Source organism: Channa argus, chromosome 11, assembly GCF_033026475.1.
Source record: "Channa argus isolate prfri chromosome 11, Channa argus male v1.0, whole genome shotgun sequence".
Taxonomy (NCBI): domain Eukaryota; kingdom Metazoa; phylum Chordata; class Actinopteri; order Anabantiformes; family Channidae; genus Channa; species Channa argus.
Genome location: NC_090207.1, coordinates 5,501,160 through 5,526,442, shown reverse-complemented (window position 1 = coordinate 5,526,442; position 25,283 = coordinate 5,501,160). Strand labels below are relative to the sequence as shown.

General features: G+C 40.6%; 1 protein-coding gene across 5 annotated transcripts in view; it reads right to left on the bottom strand.

The window, feature by feature from the left end:
• The window catches only part of ksr2 (kinase suppressor of ras 2), a 101,301-nt gene that overhangs the window by 24,935 nt on the left and 51,083 nt on the right, over positions 1-25,283 (bottom strand). For 4 of the 5 annotated variants that reach the window (XM_067520970.1, XM_067520972.1, XM_067520971.1 and 1 more), the window contains 10 exons: positions 14,079-14,148; positions 12,763-12,846; positions 12,462-12,547; positions 12,165-12,185; positions 11,797-11,906; positions 9,320-9,488; positions 8,589-8,630; positions 7,176-7,245; positions 3,864-3,912; positions 2,132-2,493 (listed from right to left, as the gene is read on the bottom strand). In XM_067520970.1, the coding sequence (XP_067377071.1) occupies positions 2,132-2,493; positions 3,864-3,912; positions 7,176-7,245; positions 8,589-8,630; positions 9,320-9,488; positions 11,797-11,906; positions 12,165-12,185; positions 12,462-12,547; positions 12,763-12,846; positions 14,079-14,148 (1,063 nt within the window). The remainder of the gene's footprint in view (positions 1-2,131; positions 2,494-3,863; positions 3,913-7,175; positions 7,246-8,588; positions 8,631-9,319; positions 9,489-11,796; positions 11,907-12,164; positions 12,186-12,461; positions 12,548-12,762; positions 12,847-14,078; positions 14,149-25,283) is intronic. The other variant, XM_067520973.1, reaches the window with a different exon arrangement.

Genomic DNA, 25,283 nt, shown 5'->3' with positions numbered 1-25,283 from the left:
TTGCACTGACACTGCTATTATTTCCAGCAATCAGCAGGGAGAATTTTTGAGAATCAGCCATATCATCTGTCAGCTTCCCTGCAATTTCAGCTGGCATCAACTGCAATCACGCATTTCAATCAGTCAGTCACTTATTTTAAACATATTTACCCTCGCTGTGAATGTGATGGGAATGAAGTCAAATTTTTACATTTAGCTCTGTTCGCTGAGGCAATTACAGGCAGTTAATCACGGATGGAAACCCCTGTCTTCCATTTCTTTCTTTTACTTGGCTTTCTAATAGACAACAAAAAGCGCTTTTTCTTCTGAAACAAAGCAAGGAAATAGAGGAAACAAAAGGATCAATTATTCTTTTAATGAGAGTTCCATTTGTGTTCGCAGCCTGTGTAGATGACAGCAGGAGAGCAAACATCTGAACATTTTCCTTTTGAACATTATTAGCTGTGTCACTTAATTAAACAGAAGAGTGTGGCTTGTGATGGTCTTTAGCAAGAACACAGTCCCATCTTCCTTGTTAGAACCGAGAAAATACTTGGCGCAAACAAACAGCACAATCAATGAAATAATAAAAGTTGTTCACTACACGAGAGAATTCACTCGGTACACTTGTATTATGCACTGACAGATCACAGTCAAGACAAAATACACTATTAGTGTGAGGTGTGGGTGGTTCATCCATTCAGCTACAGCAGAAGCATGTTCTAATCATAACCTCTACACGCTTCATTGTCAGACACTCGAAACTCATTGTCCCAGTGAGGGAGGCAGATCTGTGGCTGATCTAAAATGACTCTCAGGGGATAAGGACCAGGTTCTGGAGGCCGAACAGCTGCCTAACTACAGAGCAAGCACTCGTGACTTCAGAGGCAGGAGAAAACCACAGATTTTGGAGGTGTTGTATCAACTGTGACTCAGTGGTCAACAAGAAACAAATCATTGCAATAGTGGTTGTAATACATTACTTTATAAATATGGTTTTGCTATATTTATAGGTGCTGTGGAAGCTGGTCAGTCACTGTCAGTGTTTTTTAATAACAGTTATTTTTCCCCAAAGATAATTTCAATGCATTAACAGTGTGCCCGAAAAACAGAACTGTTTCCAGAAGGAATTGCATGATGAATTAAAACCTCTAAGCACTTTTCAGCATTCGTGATTGCATTCATTTGAACAATATCACCAACACCACTGACAGATATCCAGCCCCAAACCACGACAGAGAGCCCACCATGTTTTTCAAGCACTCAGACCCAAACATGACAATCGTTGATCCATCGCACCAAAGCACTTTTTCCACTAATCTTCGGTCTAGTCTTTGTGAGCTCTTGCATAGCTGTTACAAGATCTACTTAGCATCTAGGTGAAGCTGCCAGATGCTGAGCCAGGTCCTTCCTGGACTTTTCTTAGTCTTACACCTATTATTTGCCAAAGAGAGTTTAAGACATGCTACGTGCAACATCTTTGTTTTTTTTTTATTACTGTTTTATATATTTTCTAATTCTATTCAAAAAAGAAAAAAATAGGACCTAACTAAATATGGGGATCTTTTCTCTCTCCACTTTCCACTCACCCCAAGCGGTCAAGGCAGATGGCCGTCCACCCTGAGCCTGGTTCTTCTTGAGGTTTTTCCTCTCCACTGTTTCCAATGGCTTGTTCAAGGGGGAATTGTTGGGTTCTCTCTATACATCTTTATAGTCTTGACTTTATTCTGTAAAGTGCCCTGAGATGACTTTGTTGTGAAATGGCGCTATATAAATAAAGTTGAATTGAATTGAATAACTAAAATAGGCTTGATATTTGAGTGAGCTGTTAGACATCAATATCATTACAAAGAGATATGGAGGCGCTTGCAAAAAAACACAACCTACACTAAGAAATGGACGTGGGAAAATATTCAACCGAGAAGAAATGTAGTTTTCTGTCTGTGAAGTTTAATTTGCACTAGCATTTGAAAGTCTTATGTGCTGTTTGATTGCTGCACAGGTATTTAGTCTGTTGTGTGTTCATTTTCTTCTCCTGTAAAACTTGTTAACTCAGCTAAAGCAAAGCACTATTTAATAGTTTTATTCTTTTGGGGGTAATAATATTTCCTGCATTAATTAGATTCAATAACTCCACATGTTACATCCTTACCTGGTGATGATAGCCAGATGTGGTGGACTCATGCAGGCCCCCATAAACAGGACCACATTCTCATGCCGTGTGTTGCGATAGGCCATAACCTCACGCTTGAAGGCCTTTAGCTGGTCTTCATTGTCGCGCTCGATGTCAATCAAGCGAATGGCGACCTCGCCGTGCCAGCGTCCGTGGAAAACTTTGCCAAAGCGCCCTTTACCAATCATCTCCCCGATCTCCAGCTGCTCAAACGGGATGTCCCACTCCTGCAGGAAGATGCTGGTCTGGCTGGCCTTCCGCGGGAAGTTGCGAGCCGACAGGAGCGACAGGTTCATCTCCTCGAACTCGTCACCTGAATCCTCATCATTGCCCTCCTCATTCTGTGTGAAGACAAGTTCAACTGTTCTTTAGTGGCCGTAGGCCTGCATTCATACTGCTTTACAGGTTTGCATGCTCGGTGATTAAAAATACAACAAATGTCTTTCCACGTTGTGTCATTAGTCTTCAATGCCTCTGCTGTATCTTTTTGTCTGAAAGTGAAATGTGGCAATACAGTGATGTGGAATCCATTCTACAGATGCTTCAGATCAGTGGGGCTCTGCATCAGATCTGCTCCACCTCCTTATTTTCAGTGGAGGAACTGAGGGCAGCAGAGTTACTAAAAATGCATACAGATTTCAATGGTGAGCAGGTCACAAGTGCAGCGCTTGTGCCAAGATCTGGGTAAAAGTAAGGAAGCAGACAGAGGTACAAAGCACACTGATGTGAGATGACATTACTGGAAACCTGTACATGGAAGACAATCACGGATCACATTTTTCTCTCCATAAAACCACAAATAATAATAAGTAGCATATGACACCCAGACTCCTTAGAGATACTGTAAGATGCTGACACACATCCTCCAAGATCAAGTAGGAAGTCAAGGTCCCGGCAGAGAGTAATATGGCTGTTTTTAGCATCTGGTGATGATGGAAACTGCACACGATTCCCGACCAAGTGTTAAACAGTTGAATGTAGGAGTTCGTAGCTCCTAAAAGCTCTTTACCAAACACTTACGTGCATTTCATTTCTAAAACATATGGGCCGAACTTTATATTCATAAATTCACATACTTTAGGCAACCAACACAGATTTAATCAGCAGTTTACCATAAATGAGACATAAGTTAAATAAAAAAAACAGAGCGTACAACTACGTATACCTGTTTATAACATCTAAAGAGTATAATTTATCTCAAGCTGTGCATATTTGAAATACTGATGACTGTTCAGGCCATTACCAACAGAAAATAGAGAGTTATGAAAAGGGGAAACAGCCAGAGGGAAAAACTAGCTGATTTATTCTGATTTGATTTTAAATATAATGTGCCGCAGGAGTGAAAATGACCTGTTCAAAGATGCCTGCTGAAATATTATTCAAGGCAATCTGCATCACATTTTCTCAGGATATATAATTGTTGCAGGAACAGCGATGACGATCGGGGAAGCTGTCTCTTTCCCTTTCTTGTTGCTTGCGAAGCACGACTTACCTGGAGGCTCCTCAGAGAGCTGAGTCAAATTATGAGAGAGCGACACAAATGACTGTGACAAGTGATGATGAGAGCTGTAGTTTGTCTTCATTCACATTCAAAAGTTATTTCACACTGATATTACTGACCAAAAAAAAAAAAAAGAGAAGGAAAACAATGTAATGACTGATACACTTAAAAAGCATCACAAAGTTCACACTTTGAGATGGAGGGACTCACATCTGAGGTCGGTTCAACTTCGATTTGCAGTAAAGGGTTGCCCTCATTCCTGAAAGAATGCAGAAATAAATCCATGAGAAAACTACAGAATAACACCAGGTTTTGTTTCACACATGTAACTGAATTTGGTTTGTTGGTTTTTGGGTTTAATTAGTCGATCTTGCTCCACTGACAAGGTTTTAAGCTAAATTTTTGTTGTTTATTGCCCTAATAACCTGTAATAACTGGTAAATGGTTATTTTCTGATTTTTAGCATCTGGTAATTTTGCTGTCTAAGGAGGAATTGCAAAAGAAACCCGATCATACTACATAGCACTTCAAGAAGTTGATTGTCAAATGAAAATCTTACTATGTCCACCCTCCTCCTCAACAAACTTAGTACTGAATAGTTCACACACCATGTTGCACTGTAGCAATGTTGGAGTTTAAACCAGTAAAACGAGATTAATCAGCTTTTACTGCTCCAATGACTGATGTCCTTACGGTATATGTTCATAATTTACTAGAAACGTATAGATTTCTACGGGGTTGCGGTGCCTCCTCTTTCTGTCTGATTGCACAAGGTACAGCTGCAATCAATTGATTGCTTCTATATGCAAGTGACCTGACGGCCTGAATGTGGTAGCAAGGCTGAAACTCTAAAAGGCTGAAACGTCAGCTGTTGTTGATGGTTGTTTGTCACCTTGTTTTGCTAGGGACTAACCAATTCAGTCTTTTTTGCCCAGGACACCAGCAACATGAGACATTCTGTCGATGCAGAATCCATTTGTTTTTGATGTCTATGAAATGACCTATTTCACTGCTACTAACAAACAGTTTTTTCTCCTTAATTTGTTTTATCTTCAGGAAATTTTATTTTCGGTGAAATTTTTCCGGCCTTTAGGTTTATATTTTCAATTTATTTCATTGTATTTATTAATAGTTTACTTCCGTCCACATAGCTGGCTGAGTAGCATCAGTGTGTAGCCTCTCACAACCTTTCTCCGGTATAATAACACCAGGTCGCAAACAATAGTGGACTCTGGGCAAAGACCACAGGTGAGGGAGCATAACAGTATAAAATAATGTGATTCCTGTGGCGCCAAGGACCCCTACTAGCAGTTCGATCTGAGGTCTAATGAGGGGATCCTGCAGGGTGTTGGGTCCTGAGACAGGGCCTCATTAACCCTGGGATGAGGCCATTAATGCGAAAGAAATCTGCCAGCTGCCCTGCAAAAGCATACAAAGATCTGGGAAAGGAGGGACAATAGCATTAATTAAATCTGAGGAATATGGGTTTCATAATCACGCTAATGTATTCACATTTGTCAAAAGGCAGAGAAGCAGAAACTGTGAGAGCGACAACGGGAGAAAAAGTGGAATAGTAAAATTATCTCTCTAGAGAAATGGCAAGAGGGGGCTGGTCAAAGACACAAAGGTCCAAGACATTTTTCTAATCCCCTCTCTTAACACGAATCAATGGGGGTTTATTTCCTCAGCTCTTGAGAAGCTAAAAGAAGTAAAAAATTATGACAATCTACCAGCTGATCCCAGAGGGGAAATACACATTTAACTCAGTAACTGTAAAGGCCAGAACCAGTCGATCTTAATCTCAAACAAACACGTTTCTGTGTCTTTTCAGGCTTAAAAAAACCTCCAATTCATACAAAGAATGTGAGCGAGAGTAAAAAAAAAAAATACAACTTTTGTTAAATATTTCCGAGAGAATCTATTGAGTACTATTTGTAGTAAAATGTGCCGTCAAGAAAATTCAGTGAGCAGAACGTTCACATTGCTGCTTTAACCCATGCAACCGCCTCACAACTATTCACTGTTTTTACCTAACAATTAGTGGATTATGGAGCAATTTGGAATCACGGTCACGTCCAGATGGCATCTGTTCCCCCCACCGAATTCAACAGTTTGCAGCATTTTTCTCCTGCAGCTATAAAACACTGTCTTTTTAGGAAGCTCATACATCATCATCTCAATCTGTATCCACTGCACCTGATTGGCTGTTGCTGTTGCGGACCATTTGTGAAAGATTTTTATACTAGCAAACAACAGAATGATTAACACAACTTTTGCGGGAAAAGCTGCATTGGGAGCACAAAATAATTGTAGTTTCAATAGGTGCAGTACAGATTTGACTTGCCAGGGCACCAGTTAGCAAACAGCCGTCTGTGAACATGCATTTTACCTTGAACGCTGATTTTCTTTCTGTTCTGTCCACTTCCCCAGTGACAGAAAAAATGTACGTGTGGAAATACACATGGAAAATGTACAAAGGCCTGTTATGTTACAGCAAAAATGAGCATTCTGTCTCCGCTTGTCATCACACAGCTGCAGCTCATTCACAGTCACCCCCGATGTGCATGCAGTGACCAGCCTGCCTCGGCCTGATCAATCATTTGGCACATCTTGCACAAAACTGGCAAGAAAGCCTAACAGTTCAATGTCGGAATTTACTCGGAGCGCGAAGAACCGATTCTTCGTCGCATCATAATGACTACGTTAATGAATGCACTGGTAAACCTCAGACAATTACCTATTCAGACACAAATGGAGCCCACTGTTGTGTATGCATACCATTATTTGCACTGTTATATTTTCTTCTGATTCTCATTGTTTCGAGACACTGCATTCAGTTTTTATTTGTTATCTCAAAGCTTGCAGCTGCTGCAGGGATGTGGCATGAGGACATTAAATACAGCTTTTAAAAAAAAAACAAAAAAACGTGAGCCTAACATGTACAGCCACATGCGCTGCACCTGATTTTAAAATCTCAAAACATTTGCTTTTTTAAACTGTGTTGATGTGTTCTGAATAAAATGGACAGTATCGGTGGCATTGTTAGCTATTGATTTATCCTTTTCAGACTACTGCATACAGCCCGTATTTCATCACCAGTGAGCATTTATCCATAGATGGAGGGTCTTTTGCCCTTTATCTTGCAATAGATCCTAATCTAATTAACATCTGGGTGGAAAGGCATCCCATCATTTCTCCTCTTCTGGTTTCTGTGACCACTGGCTTCCTTCAAAGAGCCAGTGGAAATCCAATTGGCATCGCAAGTGTAGTGGGAACTAAAGGCCATGCTAGCATTAGTCTGGGTATTTGTCATGTCCGCCCTCCGATTGAAATTGTCACCCAAATATCTGTGCTCCAATAAGTCTGACTTGGCCTCTGACCAGTGGCCACAGAGAGAAAGAGCGTGAGGAGAGAGCGGAGGAGAGGAGGGAGCATCTGATGAGAACAAGATAAATGAGGGAAGATGCACTGGCTTTATGTGGTTATATTGAATTTGAACTTGTGTAACAGGATTTTACTCACCCCGGTTCGGACAGGACAGGGTGCAGGATGACCTGTGGTGCTCTGCTCGGAGGAGCCTCTGGAGCAACATCTGGAGACATTAGAGTCACAAACTATCAACCCAGCAAAGGACAGTAAGAAATGGAAAACTATGGAAAGGTTGCATGTAAAAAAATAACCACCTGGAATTCAACAACTATGGTATTTTTCCATGTATGTGGTGTTCATTACACAACACCTCATACTCTCGCAACCTCTTTTTTTTTATTTTTTTAAATGATTTCTACAAAATGTCTTCATGGTGGGAACAGCTGGATGCGCTGTAGTGTGGAGCAGCATGGAGATCTCATTTTGCTTCACCTTCACAGTGTGTAAACACATATCATTTGATCACCGTAAAAAAACATACAGCACATACTGTACGCCATGACATATTATTGGAGGATGAGGGACTATATTGTTTTCGGAGGCGCACCTGTTCAACATATGAGGAGGAGCACTGAAAGACAACAGCTCACTGCTGTGTTTGCAGCCTGTGTTGGCACATTTGTGACACAAAATGGAAACCTCCAAAAAACAAAAATAAAAATCTTCCCTATTGTGGCACGGTGCATTAGTAGCTGGCACAGTTGCCTCACTACAAGAAGGACCTGCATGGGTTTACTCCAAAGACCAGCGGGCCAGCAGGATCGAAGGCTCCACATTGTTCAGTAGTGTGAAGCTGAGCCATTTGTTCTGTCTGTGATCCCTGTGACAGACTCACAACACTATCTTGCTTATAGGCTCAAGCCGCTGTATGAGCACTTGTGTAGACACAATAAATTGTAAATCCTGCTATAATTGCAAATGTTTTTTTTTTGTTTGTTTCCTTTTTAATTTTCCAGACGAAAGCCAGCATCTACAGTAAATTTAACATGACGGGAATGCAACATTCGTTCCACTTACAGCATAGTGGTTTCGGATTGATGGCTCTAACAGTAAGTGCTAGTGTTTGGCCATGCTGGTATGCGGCTCATAAAGGTAGCTGATGCAATTTAGCTGAAAATAAACAACAGTATCTGTGGCTGCAATAATCAAAACCTGGACACGGCCTTATGCTGTATATGTGTGCATTGCCAAAAAAAAAAAACCCTGTCTCCCCAGATTTCAATTACACTTCATGCTTTCCTCTCACCACTCCAGGTTGTCTCGGCTGTAATAACCTGCCAAATGAGCAAAGACTGTGTGGTACCGATGTGGGCAAAAGCAAAAGAGACTGGGCATTGACAGATCATTAGGGAGCCCAAATGAGACAAGCAACGAGTGGGCCGATAGTCTTAAAGCAGGCCAAGGTGAGCAGATGAAAATCATGACCAACATCAAAAGATCCCTCCTCCTCCTTACTCATCGCAGGGTAATATTGGTCGGGGTAATGATCAATTATAAGGTTCTTACCTGGGAAGATGAACTGCTGTTTGTATTTAAAATAACTGGAGGCTGCAGAAACAGAAAGAAAGAGAGCTGGTGTTTGATCTGAGGCTGTGTTGCCAATCTCCGGTTGCAGTTTGTTTAGTCTGTACTCAAATTAGTTCATGAAAGGTTTATGAGATGCTGCTCGGATTCAACAGAGCAGACTGAAACGTCTCAATATCTCAACTGTTGGGTGTAGTGGCATTTTACACAGACGTTCATTCTTGCACATGTTTAATGTGATATCAACAGATCTCCACTTCTATTTTTATTCCTTTACACTTTGGCATTGTCAGTTTTCCTAATTCTGTGGTGGATCCAAGCAGGAAGCATAAGGTTACCATGAACAATGAATTAAACGGACACGTCAGCTGCGGCCTACAACGTTGTATTTTTGCCTATTTTAGCTATATAGCAAATTAGCAAATAATATTAGTTTGTGGTTGCACTGTAACCATGGAAACAAACAATTATCAGTGAGTCGCCTTTGACACAACAAAACATCAAAACAATGATTATAAGGCAAAAGTGTTTAGCTGCATTAGCTGCTTACTGTGGAGGTTATTATCTAGTTAATTTTGTCACCTTTTCTTAAATTATCAAAGATCAATATTATTGTAAACTGATATTTAAGGCTAAGAGCTTGTTGCTTCCCATGTTTTAAATCTGCCAGACATTTAAATGTGTGTGTTATCACATCTTGCTCATTGTAATACCTGTCAGGTTGAACTGTTTCTGTTGCCGTGCCGACTGTGGGGAGGGATGTAGCGGTGAGGGAGGTGTGGCACTGCTGGGCAAGGGAGGAGCAGGGGACGATGGGGTGGAGGAGGTGGTGGATGAAGGATTACTGCTGGAGTCCGGCTGGTAAGGGACTGGGATGTGATCCTGAGAACAGACACAGGGGGGAAAAAAAAGATCAACAGAAGATTAACTTAAACACCAGTATCTCTACTTTATCGTTGACCTCTTTCTGAATCATACAACCACAGCTCTAGATTGACTTTCTACCTTCCAGGCAGCACTTGGCTCCCATTATGTTTGGAACAATATGAAAATCAACTTGCAGAGACGTGAATCTTGCCTAACAGAGGTAATTCATCACAACGAGCAATATGTTGCCAGTATCTTTGTGTGCGAAAGGACTGCAGCTGTGAACAGGAAGTATGCTGAGGTGCATTATTATAAAGTTAACTAAAATTAACTCAGAAAAACAACTTCATAAGAGCGAAGTCCAGGTCCAGTCCAACAAGTTTCTATAGCTGGACCTGTAAGTCCTAAATGATTTCAAATCAACATTATGACCACTGTCTAGACTCCACGCAATTTCACTTCTGATAATGGCTCCGTGTAATAATTTCATAATGAAGTCTAATCAGTCTGTGTTCCATTTGTTTTTACTAAAGAATTGCTTTTCTAAATGGATCTGTGCTTATTGCACCAACTGTGCTGAAACCAAAACACAAACTATCATCAAAACGGGTAAAATAAAGGCAACTCTTAAATCCGACAGATCCGAGCATCTACCAGCAATTTCAGTGTTTAAAACAACAGTCACAGCTCCTTCCTGCAATATGATAATGATGTAACTAACCAAACATAAAGATGCCAAACTTTTTTTAATTTGATGGATTATGCTCCCTAAAGCAAGTCTCTGCTGGAGCCCACTAGATTCAATCGCTTCCTGGAAGGTGGGAAATCATTCTGAAGATTTAGGGGATAGCTTTGAAAAATGATACTGGTGATGAAGTGATACGATCCAAATAAATATCATTTATAATGAATGTAAAACTGAACTTATCTACAGTACAGGAAATGCAATATAACAGACTGGTTATAATCAAAATCATTAAAGTTAAACAAGAAATTTGAATGTACTATAAATTTAGTTTGCATATATACAAATTGTCTTTACTTGTCTCTTTGTCTTGTAGCCCTTTGTTCTGTGTAATAACAGTAGCTGGTGAGATTCCTAATAAAAACCTTAGGATTTAATCTACGTTTATAATAAAGTTACCACAGACTCTTCATTGTAAAAAGGAAATGAAGCATAGAAATATCACTGCCGCTGTGATTATTATTATTATTACAACAACAAAAACAACAACAAAAAAAACTGCAATATCTAAGAAACAAACACTAATTAGTTCTTCAATTCATTTTTAAAACATCAGTGTGTTTGCAAAAGCAGGGGTTAAATCGGATTATACTTTTCAGTATTTTTCAGAATTTTACTTTCAATAATGATCAGTGCACGACTAATGGTTACGTTTAGAATAAGAGCAGGTACAAGAGAACGAGCGCATTTGATCTTATAAACAAGAGTATAATTAAGACGTTTAGCGCCTTGGATTGTAAACATCGGTGGAATTGCTGTAATGATAATGCTCATGTTCACATCACAAATTAGAAATGGCACCAAACGTTCCCACGTATCCTCGTGATTACTCATCATTTGATTTGATATCAAGGTTTAAGGTTTTAGGAAATGTATTCAGAAATAAATATGCATGTGCAGCCCATTCTCCAGTCATTAACTGCTCCCTGGAGCTTCCTGTAACTTTGTTTGTGCAGTCTGCGTGTTGTTTCTAGACATTATATATTACAGACAGGGATGGAATCCAGTTGATGCTGTATTGTAGTGGCATCTATACTGTCAGCTGCACACATTGTTTATTTATCTGCTGGTGGGAAAAATTTTATTTCACACACACACACACACACGGCCACCTTTCGCAAACACACAACACATGTGGAATGACACGCAGACTTATTACTTAGAACCTCAAACTCAGCAGCTCCACAGGTGCAAACATTACAGCCTGGTAATAAAGAATTTGATTGAAGAAAAAAACAAAACACATTTTATTTCTTAACACAAATATTTGGTTCACAAGATTTCCATCATAGTGTTACCAGAATGGGAATCTTGTGATAAACTTTTTTTTTTTTTTTTTTTCCACTGGAACAGAGCAGAAACTGTTAGATGTGCTGCTTGCAAAATATTCAGTGTATGAAAACAAATCCATCTGTGTAAACATCAATACTACTGAAGATATTTTCGTACGGTTTCGTGATCCCTTAGGAAAGTCTGGATGACTCATAACCATTTTCCAGCCCCTCAAAATGGAAGAGACGTGATATGTAGGACAGGTTGCACACAAATTGTAATACACGGTTTATTTTTCCCACCTACCTTGTTGATTTTGTTGGTTTTGGGGAGCGTCTGACTGATGTGCATGTCTGTGTACCTGAGCGGGTTGTTGATGTCACATGGCACTGATTCGGTCCGTACCAGTCGAGCTACTACAGGCGGGAAATTAACAAAGCACAATTAAACAATGCTCATCTAAAAGCTTTCGGAAAATTAGGAGAAACTCTTTATCAGGCTGAGCTTTTAATGTGAAAAATTACCAAACTGCCCTTTCTTGAACACCATCCACTTATCGCATGCAGGCACTTTGTTAAAAAAAAAAAAACTTTCCTTAAGCCAACTATGTTATTAAGAACTGTCACTTTCTCTTTCTAAAGCCGAGCAGAAGAAGTCTAATTAGTCTTCTTTACCTTGAGTTGTTCCTTGGTGATCTTATTTGGGCAAGAAAGCGAGGTGGGGGAGGAAGAGAAAGGACAAAAGAATCTCAGGTATGATAGTAGATAACAGACATGTTTTTCAGTGCTGTCTGTGTCGGTACAAACAGTGCGTGACGCAGTCACATTTGCCGAACTTAAGTAGCTTAATTAATCAGCAGATAGGCTTCTATCAGTGACAAGGTGACTTATATTTAACCTTAAAAAATAGCATCATGGATGTTTAAAAATGGGTATAGAGTGTGGCTACAAGTTAGACCGATGAAAAAGCACCTTTGAGGGTTTCTCGTCCGCCTCGCTGTATGATGAGTAAATGGCAAGGTGGGGCTTCTTTGGTGCATTTGTTGTGGCACTTCAGCCTGAGTGCAAACAAGAAATACACAGCCGATGCCATTTTATTTACAGTGGGATCGTTAACAAGTAGAAAAGCAGAGATTTTTTTTTTTTAAAGGGGGGGGTTCTTAAACACGTGTAGGTAAATAATCAAAAGAAAAAAATGAATGTGTGAGACAAATCTCCACCACTGCTGCAATGCATGATACTACAGACAGAGTATACCAGCCTTGATACCTACTTGCAGTTTTTACATTTCAGTCCAAACAACATTCCCTTCCCACATACTATGCATGTCTGGGACATCCAATACTTTGTGGAAAACCTGCAGGCAAAAGAAGAGAGTGTGAGATAAGGACACTTAAAAAGTCAAGACATCACTTTCAGCTTGTTGCACATCTTGATGACATGCAAGAGCTGCGGTTTAGCGTGAGGAGAGACACTGCTTCTGACCTTTTACCTTTCATGATGCTCCCTCATTCTGACAGACAGCTTTTGACAAAGGACTCACATTCCCTTCGTAACCTTTCCGCAAGCATATTAGATCCCTATAGAAGCTACTTCTGTAAAAGTGTGTATCTGCCTAATCTCTGTCATCTACAGATTTAGTTTGGGTCCATTCCATTTTTACATTTCAGCAACCCCTTTGCAAACGTAATCTACAGTATCTGCAGTGCAGGAATACCATCAGTCGGAGCGACGAGAGCTTGGAGGCTTGTGCAACTCACTCAGTCCAACACAGTCACTTCTCAAACAAACAAATCCACAATGTGCTCTCCAGTAACAAATGATGCCCTGCACAGTCTCTCTCAGCACATATGCAACCACTGGCTGTATTTACTGATGCGGCGGCTGTGTGCCAGCAGTGCGGATGGCTGGCTAATGGCAGGTGACTAATGTAGTTTGACAGAATCCAAATCTATTTATTAGGCCCCTCCTTCACTTCATTTGAAAGGCCCTTACTCGATCCGACCCCAGACGAGTTTTTAGTGGACTCTGCGGTCAAATATGAATGATGATGTGACATCAGAGCAGATTGTTTGTTTCTAATGTTGCTTTCAGCACAGAGAAAGGGCCTGAAGCCACACTGGTGCTCCGTGTACTAACTACGCACATGCACTTATCTTAACAGGGTAACAATGGAATCAAGGGAAAACATCAAGAATGTGGCACATCAAGGAGATTGTCAGACTGCCGGGTAGAATAATTCAATTTCTCTGAAAACCAGCCTTCCTCTTCAAGTATCAGCTCTATAAATTACGCGTGTTAGTTCTACTGCATGAGATGAGGCTTCCCTTTCCACATTTTGCAGGCAAAACACACACGTTGTAGAAGTTGCTGTGATTCCACTCCAACTATAGGATTGTTTCACTTTTTTGGTCACTAGTGTTTGAAAGAGTGAGGCAAAGACACAGAGAGAACTGAGGTGGATTATGCAAGAGGCCCTTCCTAATTGGAATGCTGTTCAATCACAAATGTTTGAGTGTATGCACATAGGCCAACCCACACACACGCACACACGCGCGCGCTCACCCACACGCTTTCCTTTAGGCCTACCTGTGTTTTATTGAGTTTCCCAGATCTCTTCGGGGAATCTGTGGGGACCAGCGAGGCACTGAGAGAGTGTCTGCAGAAGAAGAAACAGGACTTAGGGTAGGTCACTGAGGTTCTCCCCGTCTCATTTTTTGTTCTGCGGTGATACTGACAGAATGTCTTTCAGCATTGACTAAACGGCTTTCACTAAACATTCATTTAGCACACATGGCATTTTCAAGACTCAACTGATTTTGTGGCACTAAATTGACATTTCTGTGTCAGACTTAATCATCTGTTTGCATATCATGCACACGGTTAGTCACGACTCACTGTCAGCTCATCACCGTAATCGAGATGTTGTCCTAATTGTTTAAGATGGATAGATGGATAGATAGGTCTTTAGGCTGAAAACTGAATAAAAATGCTAAGGTCTTGCTTGAATGGCCTGTCTGAATTGTTTGCATGCTTAGACATAAAAAGCTTATATAATGAGACTACTTTAGTACTATTTCTATTCCATTGTGAGGAAGTCTCGCTTCAAAACAAAAACCAGACGCTCAGTCCATTAGTGCCTCCAATGACTGAGCATCCCCCTTGCATTTATGCAGCAATTCTTAATTTCAGGTGAGTCTGGCAGCCCACATAGTGTTGCCTGTGAAAGTGGCTGGATGTGGTGGATATGCATGAGCATGACAGCGTGCTCTTATGATGTGCTGACCGCCGATAATTTAACAACAAAAGAGCCACGCTGGAAAATGCTGAAAGACTCATAGGTCAGACTGAAAAGTGAATCATGCAAGGTCATTTTTGTTTTATATCAAATTCGACCGGACCCCCACGTATAACAGGGCTATTGAGACTCCATTCTGCTATGCTTTTGACAATTTAGTAATGAATGACTACAGTCACCAACAACAAAGCATGGAACAGAAAATGACACCAACATAATGTTCACCACATTATCACCATATCAACCGACACTTTTTCAGAAATGTCCTAAAGCAATACTCCGCCGATTGTTAGCAGCCCCAAAATGTTGCAATGTTCACAATGGATAACAACAAAAAAGATGCAGCAGAACCAGTTTTATTGCATTGCCTGTCCTTCCTCCTTTGTAAAACTTACATCTACATAACCCACGTGCAACCAGAGATATTTTGATTTTTGCATACTTTATTGATCCATATGGGAAATCACTGCACATGCATGATGGCACTACTACAGGGGTTTAATTGTCCTGTCCACAGACACTTTGACTTTTGAGAAGGAACAATATGAACTATCAAGAGTCAGGTTAGTGGCTGCGTCCAAGTAACAGCCGCCCAAGATTCAGGTGTGTTGAGATAGTAGCATCCAAAAGGAGAGAAAAACGGTCGGGCAACAGAGGTCCAGTTACTTCACAACTAACTCCCAATACGTCTCCCCCTTCAGCCCAAGTCATTGATGACTCAAGTGGCATCATGCGAGGTAGCTTTTGTTTTAACTCTTTACACGGCTAACTTTGGAGCCAAGGATGTCTTTATCAAACATTTTTCATGTGTACAGTACCACTGCAGCTATAGTCTATAAATTGCCTGTTTAAAATTGAGAATTAAGAATTAAACTAGGTTATCCTAAACAGTGACACCATTGTCGGGTCAAATAGTGCCAAATTAACAGCCACTATAACTTTTCTGCACATTTTGATCTCGTGTTCACTCATGAGAAGAGAAAGAAGTGTCGTGTTACCAAAGATACAGAAAGTTGCACTTTGGGCTTGAACTAGGCCTCGTTTGTAAGCCTACATGTTTACATTTTGGAACATGCCGACTTAGGAATTAATGTTTAATTTTCGCTTTTTATCGTGACGCTCTTCCCGACCACATGGTGAAATGTCCCTGGGCAAGACGCTGAACCACCAAAAGCCCCATCCCCAGTCGTGCAGTGCCAGTCCCAAGCCCGGTAGAAATTGGGGTGCAGTCCTTGTTAAAGGCAAGTAAAAGTGTGTCTACGTGAACCGGTTTAAAAATAAATGTGATCCTTATTCACCAACACAAACACTGCCCCATCTTCCTGAGACCAGCACAGATTTTAACACATTTTCCACTTCTCTTTTGCATTATTGTTTGTCAGTCCAAAACTGCAAAGTGGTTAACTAAGCTGTTTTCTTTAACCACAACTTCTGATGACAACTGGAAAAAGTCAAAAATGTAAAAATTGAGGAGTTATCTGAGAACCTTTATCCAGAGTTATTCATGAGTACTGTGTTATGTAATGAATGCCAGGTAGAAAGGAGTGAATAGGACCTGAGATTTTTGTGTGTGGGTGGGTCGGTGGAGGAGATGAAAAATAAATTAGGGAAGTGTAAAGATAAAGACAAAGCAAAACAATTGCAACAAGTTCTTTTCCGACTACATTTAAACCCTTAATGCATTGAAAATGGAAGTGCAGGTGAAGGTGCACACTGAGATTGATCTCTATTTAAGGTTCACTTCAATTAGGCTGAGAGGAGAAAGAGATCTGAGTTGGTTTCAGCAAGGGATCCCCCAAAATTGCACGGAAGAATGAATTCCCAGTGGATTAGATGGTTCCTTTTCATATTCACAGGCTCCTGATTGTATTTTTATTGCAAAAGAAACAGAAAATACATTAAACATTCATTGCTGAGATGCCGATATTATCTTGGAATAGACTCTTAGAAACTTGTGGATCGACGTCTTCTGATGAAAGAGAGATTGGATGTCAGAGTTTTCAGTACAGTCACAGGCAAATCTGAAGTCTAAAGAAGGAGCTCCAGCTACACTCCAGTGGTTAATGCAAACTAAGGCAGATGAATGGATTGATAAGCAGCTTCATTAAACATCTCATTGGCAGTAAAACTCGTCAGTAATCTGCATGTATAGCCAGTAAAAATTAGTGGTCTTAAACTTCCATTATTTTCGGTTTAGTTGCCAAACGCAGCTTTGAACAATGGTTGGCCTGTGAACCTAAACAAATTTTGGCCTTGGTTTGGTGTCGGCACTGACGCCAACATGAGCAAGAGATCTGAAATATTGGAAAAGAAATTAGAAGAAATTTAAAGTCATAGAAAGTTATTTCAAATAAAGCGTTAAGTTTCAAAGACTGATCTATAAAAACAATATCATCTGCACCAACAATAAAATGTTCTGTAGACAACCACAAAAAAAAAACAATAGAGTTTCAAAAGCTACGCAATCACTGTGAATCATTCAACTACAAACATTTTTACACAGTCTGACTTTTTTTAAAAACTTCTTCTGCTCTTGGATTCGATACCAGGAGTAGGCAATGTAGCGTGACATCACAATATTCCCGAATGTTTTTAACACAGCATCAACATACAGTTTTCGGGGGCCGATCACACAGTCCCCCTGATCCAATACAATATTAATTAAGTAGAATATGAATCGAGTATTTCCTTTGCTGCAGTGCCTGTGGTGTATTGTCACATAGTGGCCTCTAAACATCCCTATCCACACTTTGGAAAGCTGATGCCTCTTGGCCTTTAATCGCGCCTGGTTGCTTTGTGCGCATATGTGTCATCATGCGGCGTCAGTATAATCGTGTACTGATAACAGGATGAAACTGTTATCATGGGAAGAATCATCGCACTATGCTGTGGACATTGTGATATGGCACAGCCCTGTGATATACCCTAGTATTACACTTTGTTTCTCTATATTCTGACTAAAATTGTCACTAACTTACACCAATCCTCCTCCCTTCATAAGACTCTGTATCTATAACCAGCTGCGGGAAGTCACACCCTAATTGTTGTTTATAAAATTCATATTTCATCATTAAGTCACTTTCCTTTCAGGGAACAAAGTCCAAATTACACAGGCTTCTTAATAGTGTTTTGCATCTTTTGTATTATGCACTTCTTTTATGCCTCCCTCTTTTTAAAAAGTGACTGGTGTTGGACTGAAGATGATTAATAAAGATGTTCTCAGTTCTAATGACAACAGACAAAGATGAAAAACCTTTGTAAACTGAAATTCATCATGTGCTGAAAGTCTTAATCACTCTGATTAATTGATTATGAGGCATCTCATGGCCCCAGTATCCTATATTTCCTGGTTTGTTCTCCTCCTCCACTCTCCAGAGGCTTGGAGTCCTCCCTCTGCACGCCGATGCATCGCTCAATTACACTCAATCACCCCGATAACTCAATACAGAGGGGGAACTGACATCATCTGCTTCTCATTGGCCTTGTTGGCGACTAGCAGTTGATTGGACTTGTCATCGGTGTGGTCAGGGCTGTTCATCATCATGTCCTGTGCCGTTGACGTGATTCTGTTGTCTGTCTTTGATGACAGCTTTGAGGATCCTAAAGTGTAGGTTTGTGTAAGCAAGTATTTACGAGGATACACACCAATTACACGAAACGGAATAAGCCTGCGTCACAGCTTTAAAATGTTGCCTTCTGGATGAGGAATGGGCTTTGGATGTTGAGTCTGTGTTTACAGTGGCGTCTGAAAGCTCGTGAACCCTTTAGAACAGTGGTTCTTAATTTCAGTCCTCAAGCACCACTGCGCTTCTTGTTTTCCAACCGTCCCTGTCCTACCTTGGGCCGATTACCTGGATCATGTGTGTTCAATCAATCAGAAGCTGAAAGATGCCAATTCCATTTGTCTGTTGATGCCCAAATGATGAAGGGTGGAAATGTTGTATTTGTCAACCTTTGTTTTGCTACAAAACCAAACTTTTTATCATGGGAAATCAACTCAGACTGAAATCTTATAAGTTAAGCATCTTGGCATCATTTTGGACTGGCCTCGGTTTATAGCCAAAATAGAAAAAACTCAACGTGTAGACCAGTATGAAGTTCCAACACAGTATCTTTAAAAAAAGCTCTATGATTTTACATTCTGGTGTTACCTTTGCTGTGTCTAAAAGTAGGTGAGGTGCATTACATTTGGCGTTATGGCAAAAGTATGTAGTATTTGAAAAATAAAATTTAGTAAAGTCCGATGTGTCAGCATAGGCTCACATATGCTTTGTATAAACATATAGTCACATAAATAAGGAAAAACTATAAAATGTAAAACAAATACTGTGATGAAGAGAGAATTTCAGTTACAAACCAGAAATCTGATTCAGGATCTAATTCAGAAAATAAATTTAAAAAAAACAAAAACAATATGCAGTAGCTTCTACGTGCATGTGTGCATGGATGTGTGTGCATGTGTGACAGATGAGCCTGCAGGAGCTGAGAAACCCCCAGGCGCCAGACAACACTGTCCTCTTCCATCTTCACTGATTGGCCTCAGCCTAATTAAGCCGAGGTCCTCCTTCCCCCTCTTCCAGTGTCACACACAGTCAGCCATGGGGTAGAGAATGCATGCATGTGTGTGTGTGTGTGTGTGTGTGTGTGTGTGTAGGTTTAAAAGACAAATGTAACTTCTCTGAAAGATGGAATCTGTCTGTGTGTGTGGTAAACAGAGGAGGGCAGGTGTGTGTATGTGTGCAGACATAAAAAAAGACTACTTGAGTCTGGAAGCCTATTTAGAGCCAAATATAGTTTATTTGACGTTAAACTGCGATGCCTCTCCAAATGATTGACTGAGCACCAATTCCCCACAGAGGATAAATTCTTACCGCGGGTAAAAGAGAAAAGCGCAGAGCTTGTGACAATTAAAAACACACACACACACTCTAATAATTCTCACTGTCGACACCGTCTCACCCACTCCCACTCTCATCATCAGCAGAATCAAAGGTCTTGCAGCTCAACGGGCAGAGTGTAGCAGTTTGGTGCTTTGGATGAAAGCTTCCAGTGGTTGACTGCAATCAAGAGCACAACTGGCACGGTATCATCAAAAGATAATAGATAGCTTGAGATGGGAGGAGCCTCGGGACAAAAAAAAAACAGTTTGACGTGATGGTATCTATACAGTGGACTATGCAGAGAAGCAGAAGAAGTGAACAGGACTGTAAAACTGTGTGGGTGTTTGCCGCACAACATGCTGCCTTATAGCACACGAGTGTTATATGAGCGATATATCACACACCACAGTCTCATTGTTTCTCATCCGTGTGTTTTAATAACTTTCCACAAGGTGAAAGTACACAGCGAGTATTTGTTTGGAGTGGCAGCAAGAGATGAACTAAAAGAGGGGTGGAAATAGACCAGGCTTTATTTTCCAGCCCTGTGTGAGGAAAAAAAAAAAAAAAAAACTCCTCCGATGAACAAGAAACAAAGACAGGTTTCACAGTTGCTATGGCAACAGCTATACACCGATCAGCCTTTTTGCAGAATATTGTGCTGTCAACTTTGACAAGCAAGAACACACATACACACTTACGAGTGTCCCACATACACAAAATGGGAAAAAGCGACAATAGCAATCGCGGTGCTGGAAAAATAGCAATTATCTTGGAGGAAACAAGTATCCCTGCACAGCCTCGTAGATAGAGGGAGTCTTTTAAGGCCGGCGGTTTAAGTGTGCCAGTGAGACAGAGGGAGGAGGGATGGCAGAACAGATGATGTCTGGGGGCCTAATGGCTCAGTAGAGATTTCCTCAGTTGGAGAAATCAAATGGCTTAGAGCGTGCAGATGAGTCAACTGACCAACTCACAGAGCAGGTTTTGGTAGAGAGGCCAATGTGACACTACGAAGGGCTTTCAGGTGACGCAGTGCACCCTGCAGCGGCTATGAAAGAGATCCGCAGCCCTTTTGCAACGGATTCATAAAATAAACACATTTGCTGTCACATTAGGAGTAAATACTGATGGGCTTTGCACAGGCTTGTCCGTCTGGTATTGAAATAAAAAGATTGCTACACAAAGATCCCACGAAAGGAGACTGAAAGGATGTATCAGTGATGCAGACAGAAAGGAAACGCAGCATTACATGCATCATGACCGAACAAAATAACCAATTCTAACTAGTGGGTTTTGAGCTTGCAGAGAAATACTGGCGGGACTAGACGAAGATTATTAAAACCCTGCTTTGTTTCACCACCCTGCTGGGTGTAGTGTTTCCTAAGTTCTTCAGAGACCAAAGACTAATTTATCCCACTCCGTGCCTGCTCTACAAAGTTAAAAGTCGGGTCATGGGGAATCTTTTGCATTTCAGCATTTCATTGTAGATACAGCAGCAGCAGGCCAGCGTTCCCAAAGACCTCTCGGACTCGTGATACTCTTTTTAACTCCTGCACTACTTTGCTTAGAACCAAACATAGTCACTCTTGACAATCCACCTTTATGAGCTTCTCTGCAGGGTTTTTTGTACAGCGGACTAAATGAGGTGAAACACATTTGTTATGAGTTTTGTAGCCAGTGAACACGTAAAAAACACACTTTAAACTCTCTCTCCTGTCTAGTAGTGAAATTCACAAAAATGCTAAACTTGTTCACGTGTCAACAAGTCAACATCTATTTCCTCATTCCTATGACACACTGAAACGTTTGCAGCACGTCTTAGTAAACTACTGAATTGACAACCAACTTCATCTTTCCCTCTCAGGTAGCTTATTTTATGTTCATTTTAAAATTAGCCATTATATGTGAATGTTTTTATTTGCCAATTCTCAGAGGATCTTCAATTGTGGTCCCCTATTTGGTTGCTAGGAGATCTGTGACGCAACCGCAAAGCATCTCTGTGAGATTTGGATGAGTGGGTGACATCATTAGAACACATGTCGAAATGAACAGAGTGACTTACGCTTAAGTATATGAAGAATATTCGAGCCATTTTTATCCACAAGCACACACTCACAGGTCCTCCCTCGCTGTCTCTCTCTCCCTCACACACACACAAACATATATCGGGTTTGTAGCAGCAGGTGTAAGGGTGGTTCAAGTCCCAGGGCTGGTTCTGAACCTCCAAGTGGAAACAAGGTATCATCACAAGCTGGGGGCGTCTGTTCGCTCAAACAGTGTGAGCTCACACTTAACAGCCTGAGGTGCTCACATTAATATATCCCTCTGTGGCCACCATTGCTTTTTTTTTTTGCAAAACACTGAATATTTATAATTCAAGCTGACCTCCGTTGTGCATACTTTAATGTTGACTGTACACTTCAGAAGCTTTATTCAGAAGTTCTACTAAGTAATATTTTGCAAGGAAAAACTTTCCGTTCACTCCATGGTCCAGGTTAGAAGCACTTATCCCTCTACTGCTTTTTACCAGTATAAAATCGGAGTAAATGGTTCTGAACAAAGAGATACTGAGGTAAAAGGTGTTGTTTTGGCTAATCAGAGTTACGCTGGGGATTTTGTGAGGTCACGGGACTTGGTGCACATCTACTATTAGGCCCTTTTCACAACAATTTACTATGTCATTGCAGGAAAAGCACAGGCGTAATTTACCACAGAACTATTGCTATTGTGTACGCTGGCCAACTGGGACACTTACTGGAAATGAGCCGTCATTAGCATAATGTATTTCAGGATTGTCAGAGAGTCAGTAAATATGCGAAAAATTAAAATAAAAAAATGACGTTGAAATTTTAACAAAAGTCCATCGACTGCGCACTGCACCAGGCACCGATGATGCAAAATGATGACGATTCATACAACTGTCGGATTTCTTGATTCACAGCTCACTTCAGAGGAAGCTTTGGAGCGTTTTGTCGACTCTCTGAGAGATGAGCTCACGCTGAACCTGCCCACATATACTAACACAGAGAAGACATCTAAATCTACCAAAATACGTAAAGTCACATTTGTTGCCTTTAGATAGTTTGCCAACACTGACATTTTAACTGGGCTCTGCTAAAGTTTGGCTTTTCCTCTTTGTCTAGCTGATCAATACCCCCTCTGTCGTTTCGGAGAAGTTTCTGTGTTGATTGCTACCATGTGTGTGACTTACAGTAAATCTTCAGTTGGCTCTAAAGAAAAGTATTAAGAGATGGACTATCACATTGTTGGCTTTGGTCCCTCTATTTGGTTTGTTTACAATAAGGAAAATATAGAATAATTCCAGCTTTATCCTCTGGAATTATTCAGAGGATACTCGCTCACAATATCTGCTACGTGTAGCAAATCTTTCCTCCAGGTCCCAACTACATGCAAAAGGACTGGCCAAGCAAATAAACCCCGGTAATAATCTTTATGTAATCTAACTATATCATAACCAGACTATCAGACACAGTGTGTGTGTCTACTGACAAACGCAGAAGGTGGGGTGGGGGGGGTCTGACGTTTCAGCTTCGACTGGGCACTGACTCATCCGGAGCAGACAGCGTTTGGTCACCTCAGCCAGTCTTGTAGGTCCGAGGTGTGTTTTGATTGAGACGACTACAGAGTGGTAAGGCTGCTGGCTGGAGGGTCCTGACGTATGAGATGACAGTGATAACATAATCCCAAACATAGACCCAGGATGGATGTTTAGTTTTACACACACACACACACACAGGCTCACACAAGCGTTTACACACTAATACACACGTATGCCATTGCTAAAATAAGAAATGGAGACCTCCAGGGCAACAGAGATGCTTCACAGGAAAAGAAAAAACTATTTTCCTCAACTTGGTTATTTGAAACTAAATACAATAAACATTATGTTCATTTATAACAACCTACACATACAGGTCTGCTAATAACATTTCAGCTTTATGAGACTGAAAAATTATAAGTTGCACAGTTTAAATAATAATGCTATAGAAATAATGTCCTTTTTAAGAAGGTGTGGTAAAAACAGGTAGAGCTAAACCTTATTTGCCCCCTGGGGGTTCATTTCTCTCACTGTTAAAAGAAAATACTCGAGCTGAGAGACACGAATAGAACTGTTACAGTGCATGAACAGCTTGCGTGTTACTGTCAGCATTTGTAACTTTGACTTGAAAGCAGCAGAAAACATTCTTTTTTTACCAGCCTAACCTGCGTTTAGGCAGGCTGGAAAAACACACCTGAAGCAATTAGCGCATATTTGTGTGTAAAGTCAAAGTTGAGATGCTTGAGTAAGCGTTCACAGACTCCTCCCTGAATGCCTCAAGGAGTGGATGAAGACGAACGACTCCTCCAACCTTCAGAGCTGTCCACAGTGGACGGCTCATCTTGGACTTTAGGTATACAGGCAGGTTTCCAAACACAAGCTGTGATACCCACCGTGTCCAATAACGCTCGTACAACAGAATAAAAAAAGCAACATGTACTTCTTCCATCTTCTAAAAACTCTCCATCTACGTAAGAAGTACTATCTCTGCTGTAGCCTGGAGCAGCCGCTGTTAACTTCAGCTCAGTGGGTTGTCAGTACGCCCTCCCACACACGTACAGGTGGACACATGGAAGACGGATCAAATACCATGTCTTCATTTAAAATTCAGAATGTCTATCTTTATCTGGGGATGGGAAATGAACTGCCGTCCCTCACTCACAATTCCATAAAGTACATGAAATTCCTCCTCCAACGTCCACATCTGAGCACTCTTTCTTACACTTTCATGGAAAAATTTTACTTACATTTACTTTCAATTGTTCTGCGGCCAAACGTGTGTAGTACATCCACATTGTGTCTATACTTTGACATCTGGTTAACAAGAGAAAGCGTACAATATGATGAAAGTCTTTCATAAAAATATCAAGGTGCCTTTCCACTTTAGTAACAACAGCAGCAGTATCAGCATTGTTTGAATGACACCGGCTTGTTTGCACAGGTGAGGCCACTGGTGTTTGAACCAAGTTGCGCACAGAATTAATCTAACAGCCCATCTGGGTTTCTCTTTTGAAATAAGCACAAAATCCAGTTTAAGTAGCAACTCCTGCGACAGTTTTAAAGGACTGAATCAAAATCTTTGATAGCCTTAATCCTGGAAAGCCCATATTAAGCTAAGTAATACTGCATCCCTCTAGTGTGGAAACCACAGAGAATTAAATATAGCAAAAAGCAGAAATTTCAATAAATGCAAACTACTCGAACTGAACTAGAATCACTTACACCCACATCGATTGTTCATTCTGGCAGGTTGCTTCTTAAGAAATCAGCAAAGAGGTTACGAAGAAATAACTGATATGATATGATGCCCTTTGCAATGGTTAATAAATAATTTTAAATATTTTATGAATATGTTTTTTTCATTGACTTTCTGAAATATCAATTATAAGCCATTCATTTTTCCACTCATTGGGAAGAGTAGCACATGATCAAACGGGTCATTGCTAGGTCTTGTCATCCCTTAATTATGGCTCAGTGGGGAACCTTCTACATCCCAGTAGCTTCAATAGGTTCTTATCAAATAGTTTTGAAATTAACAAGGTGCTAAAACCTTCTTAGGT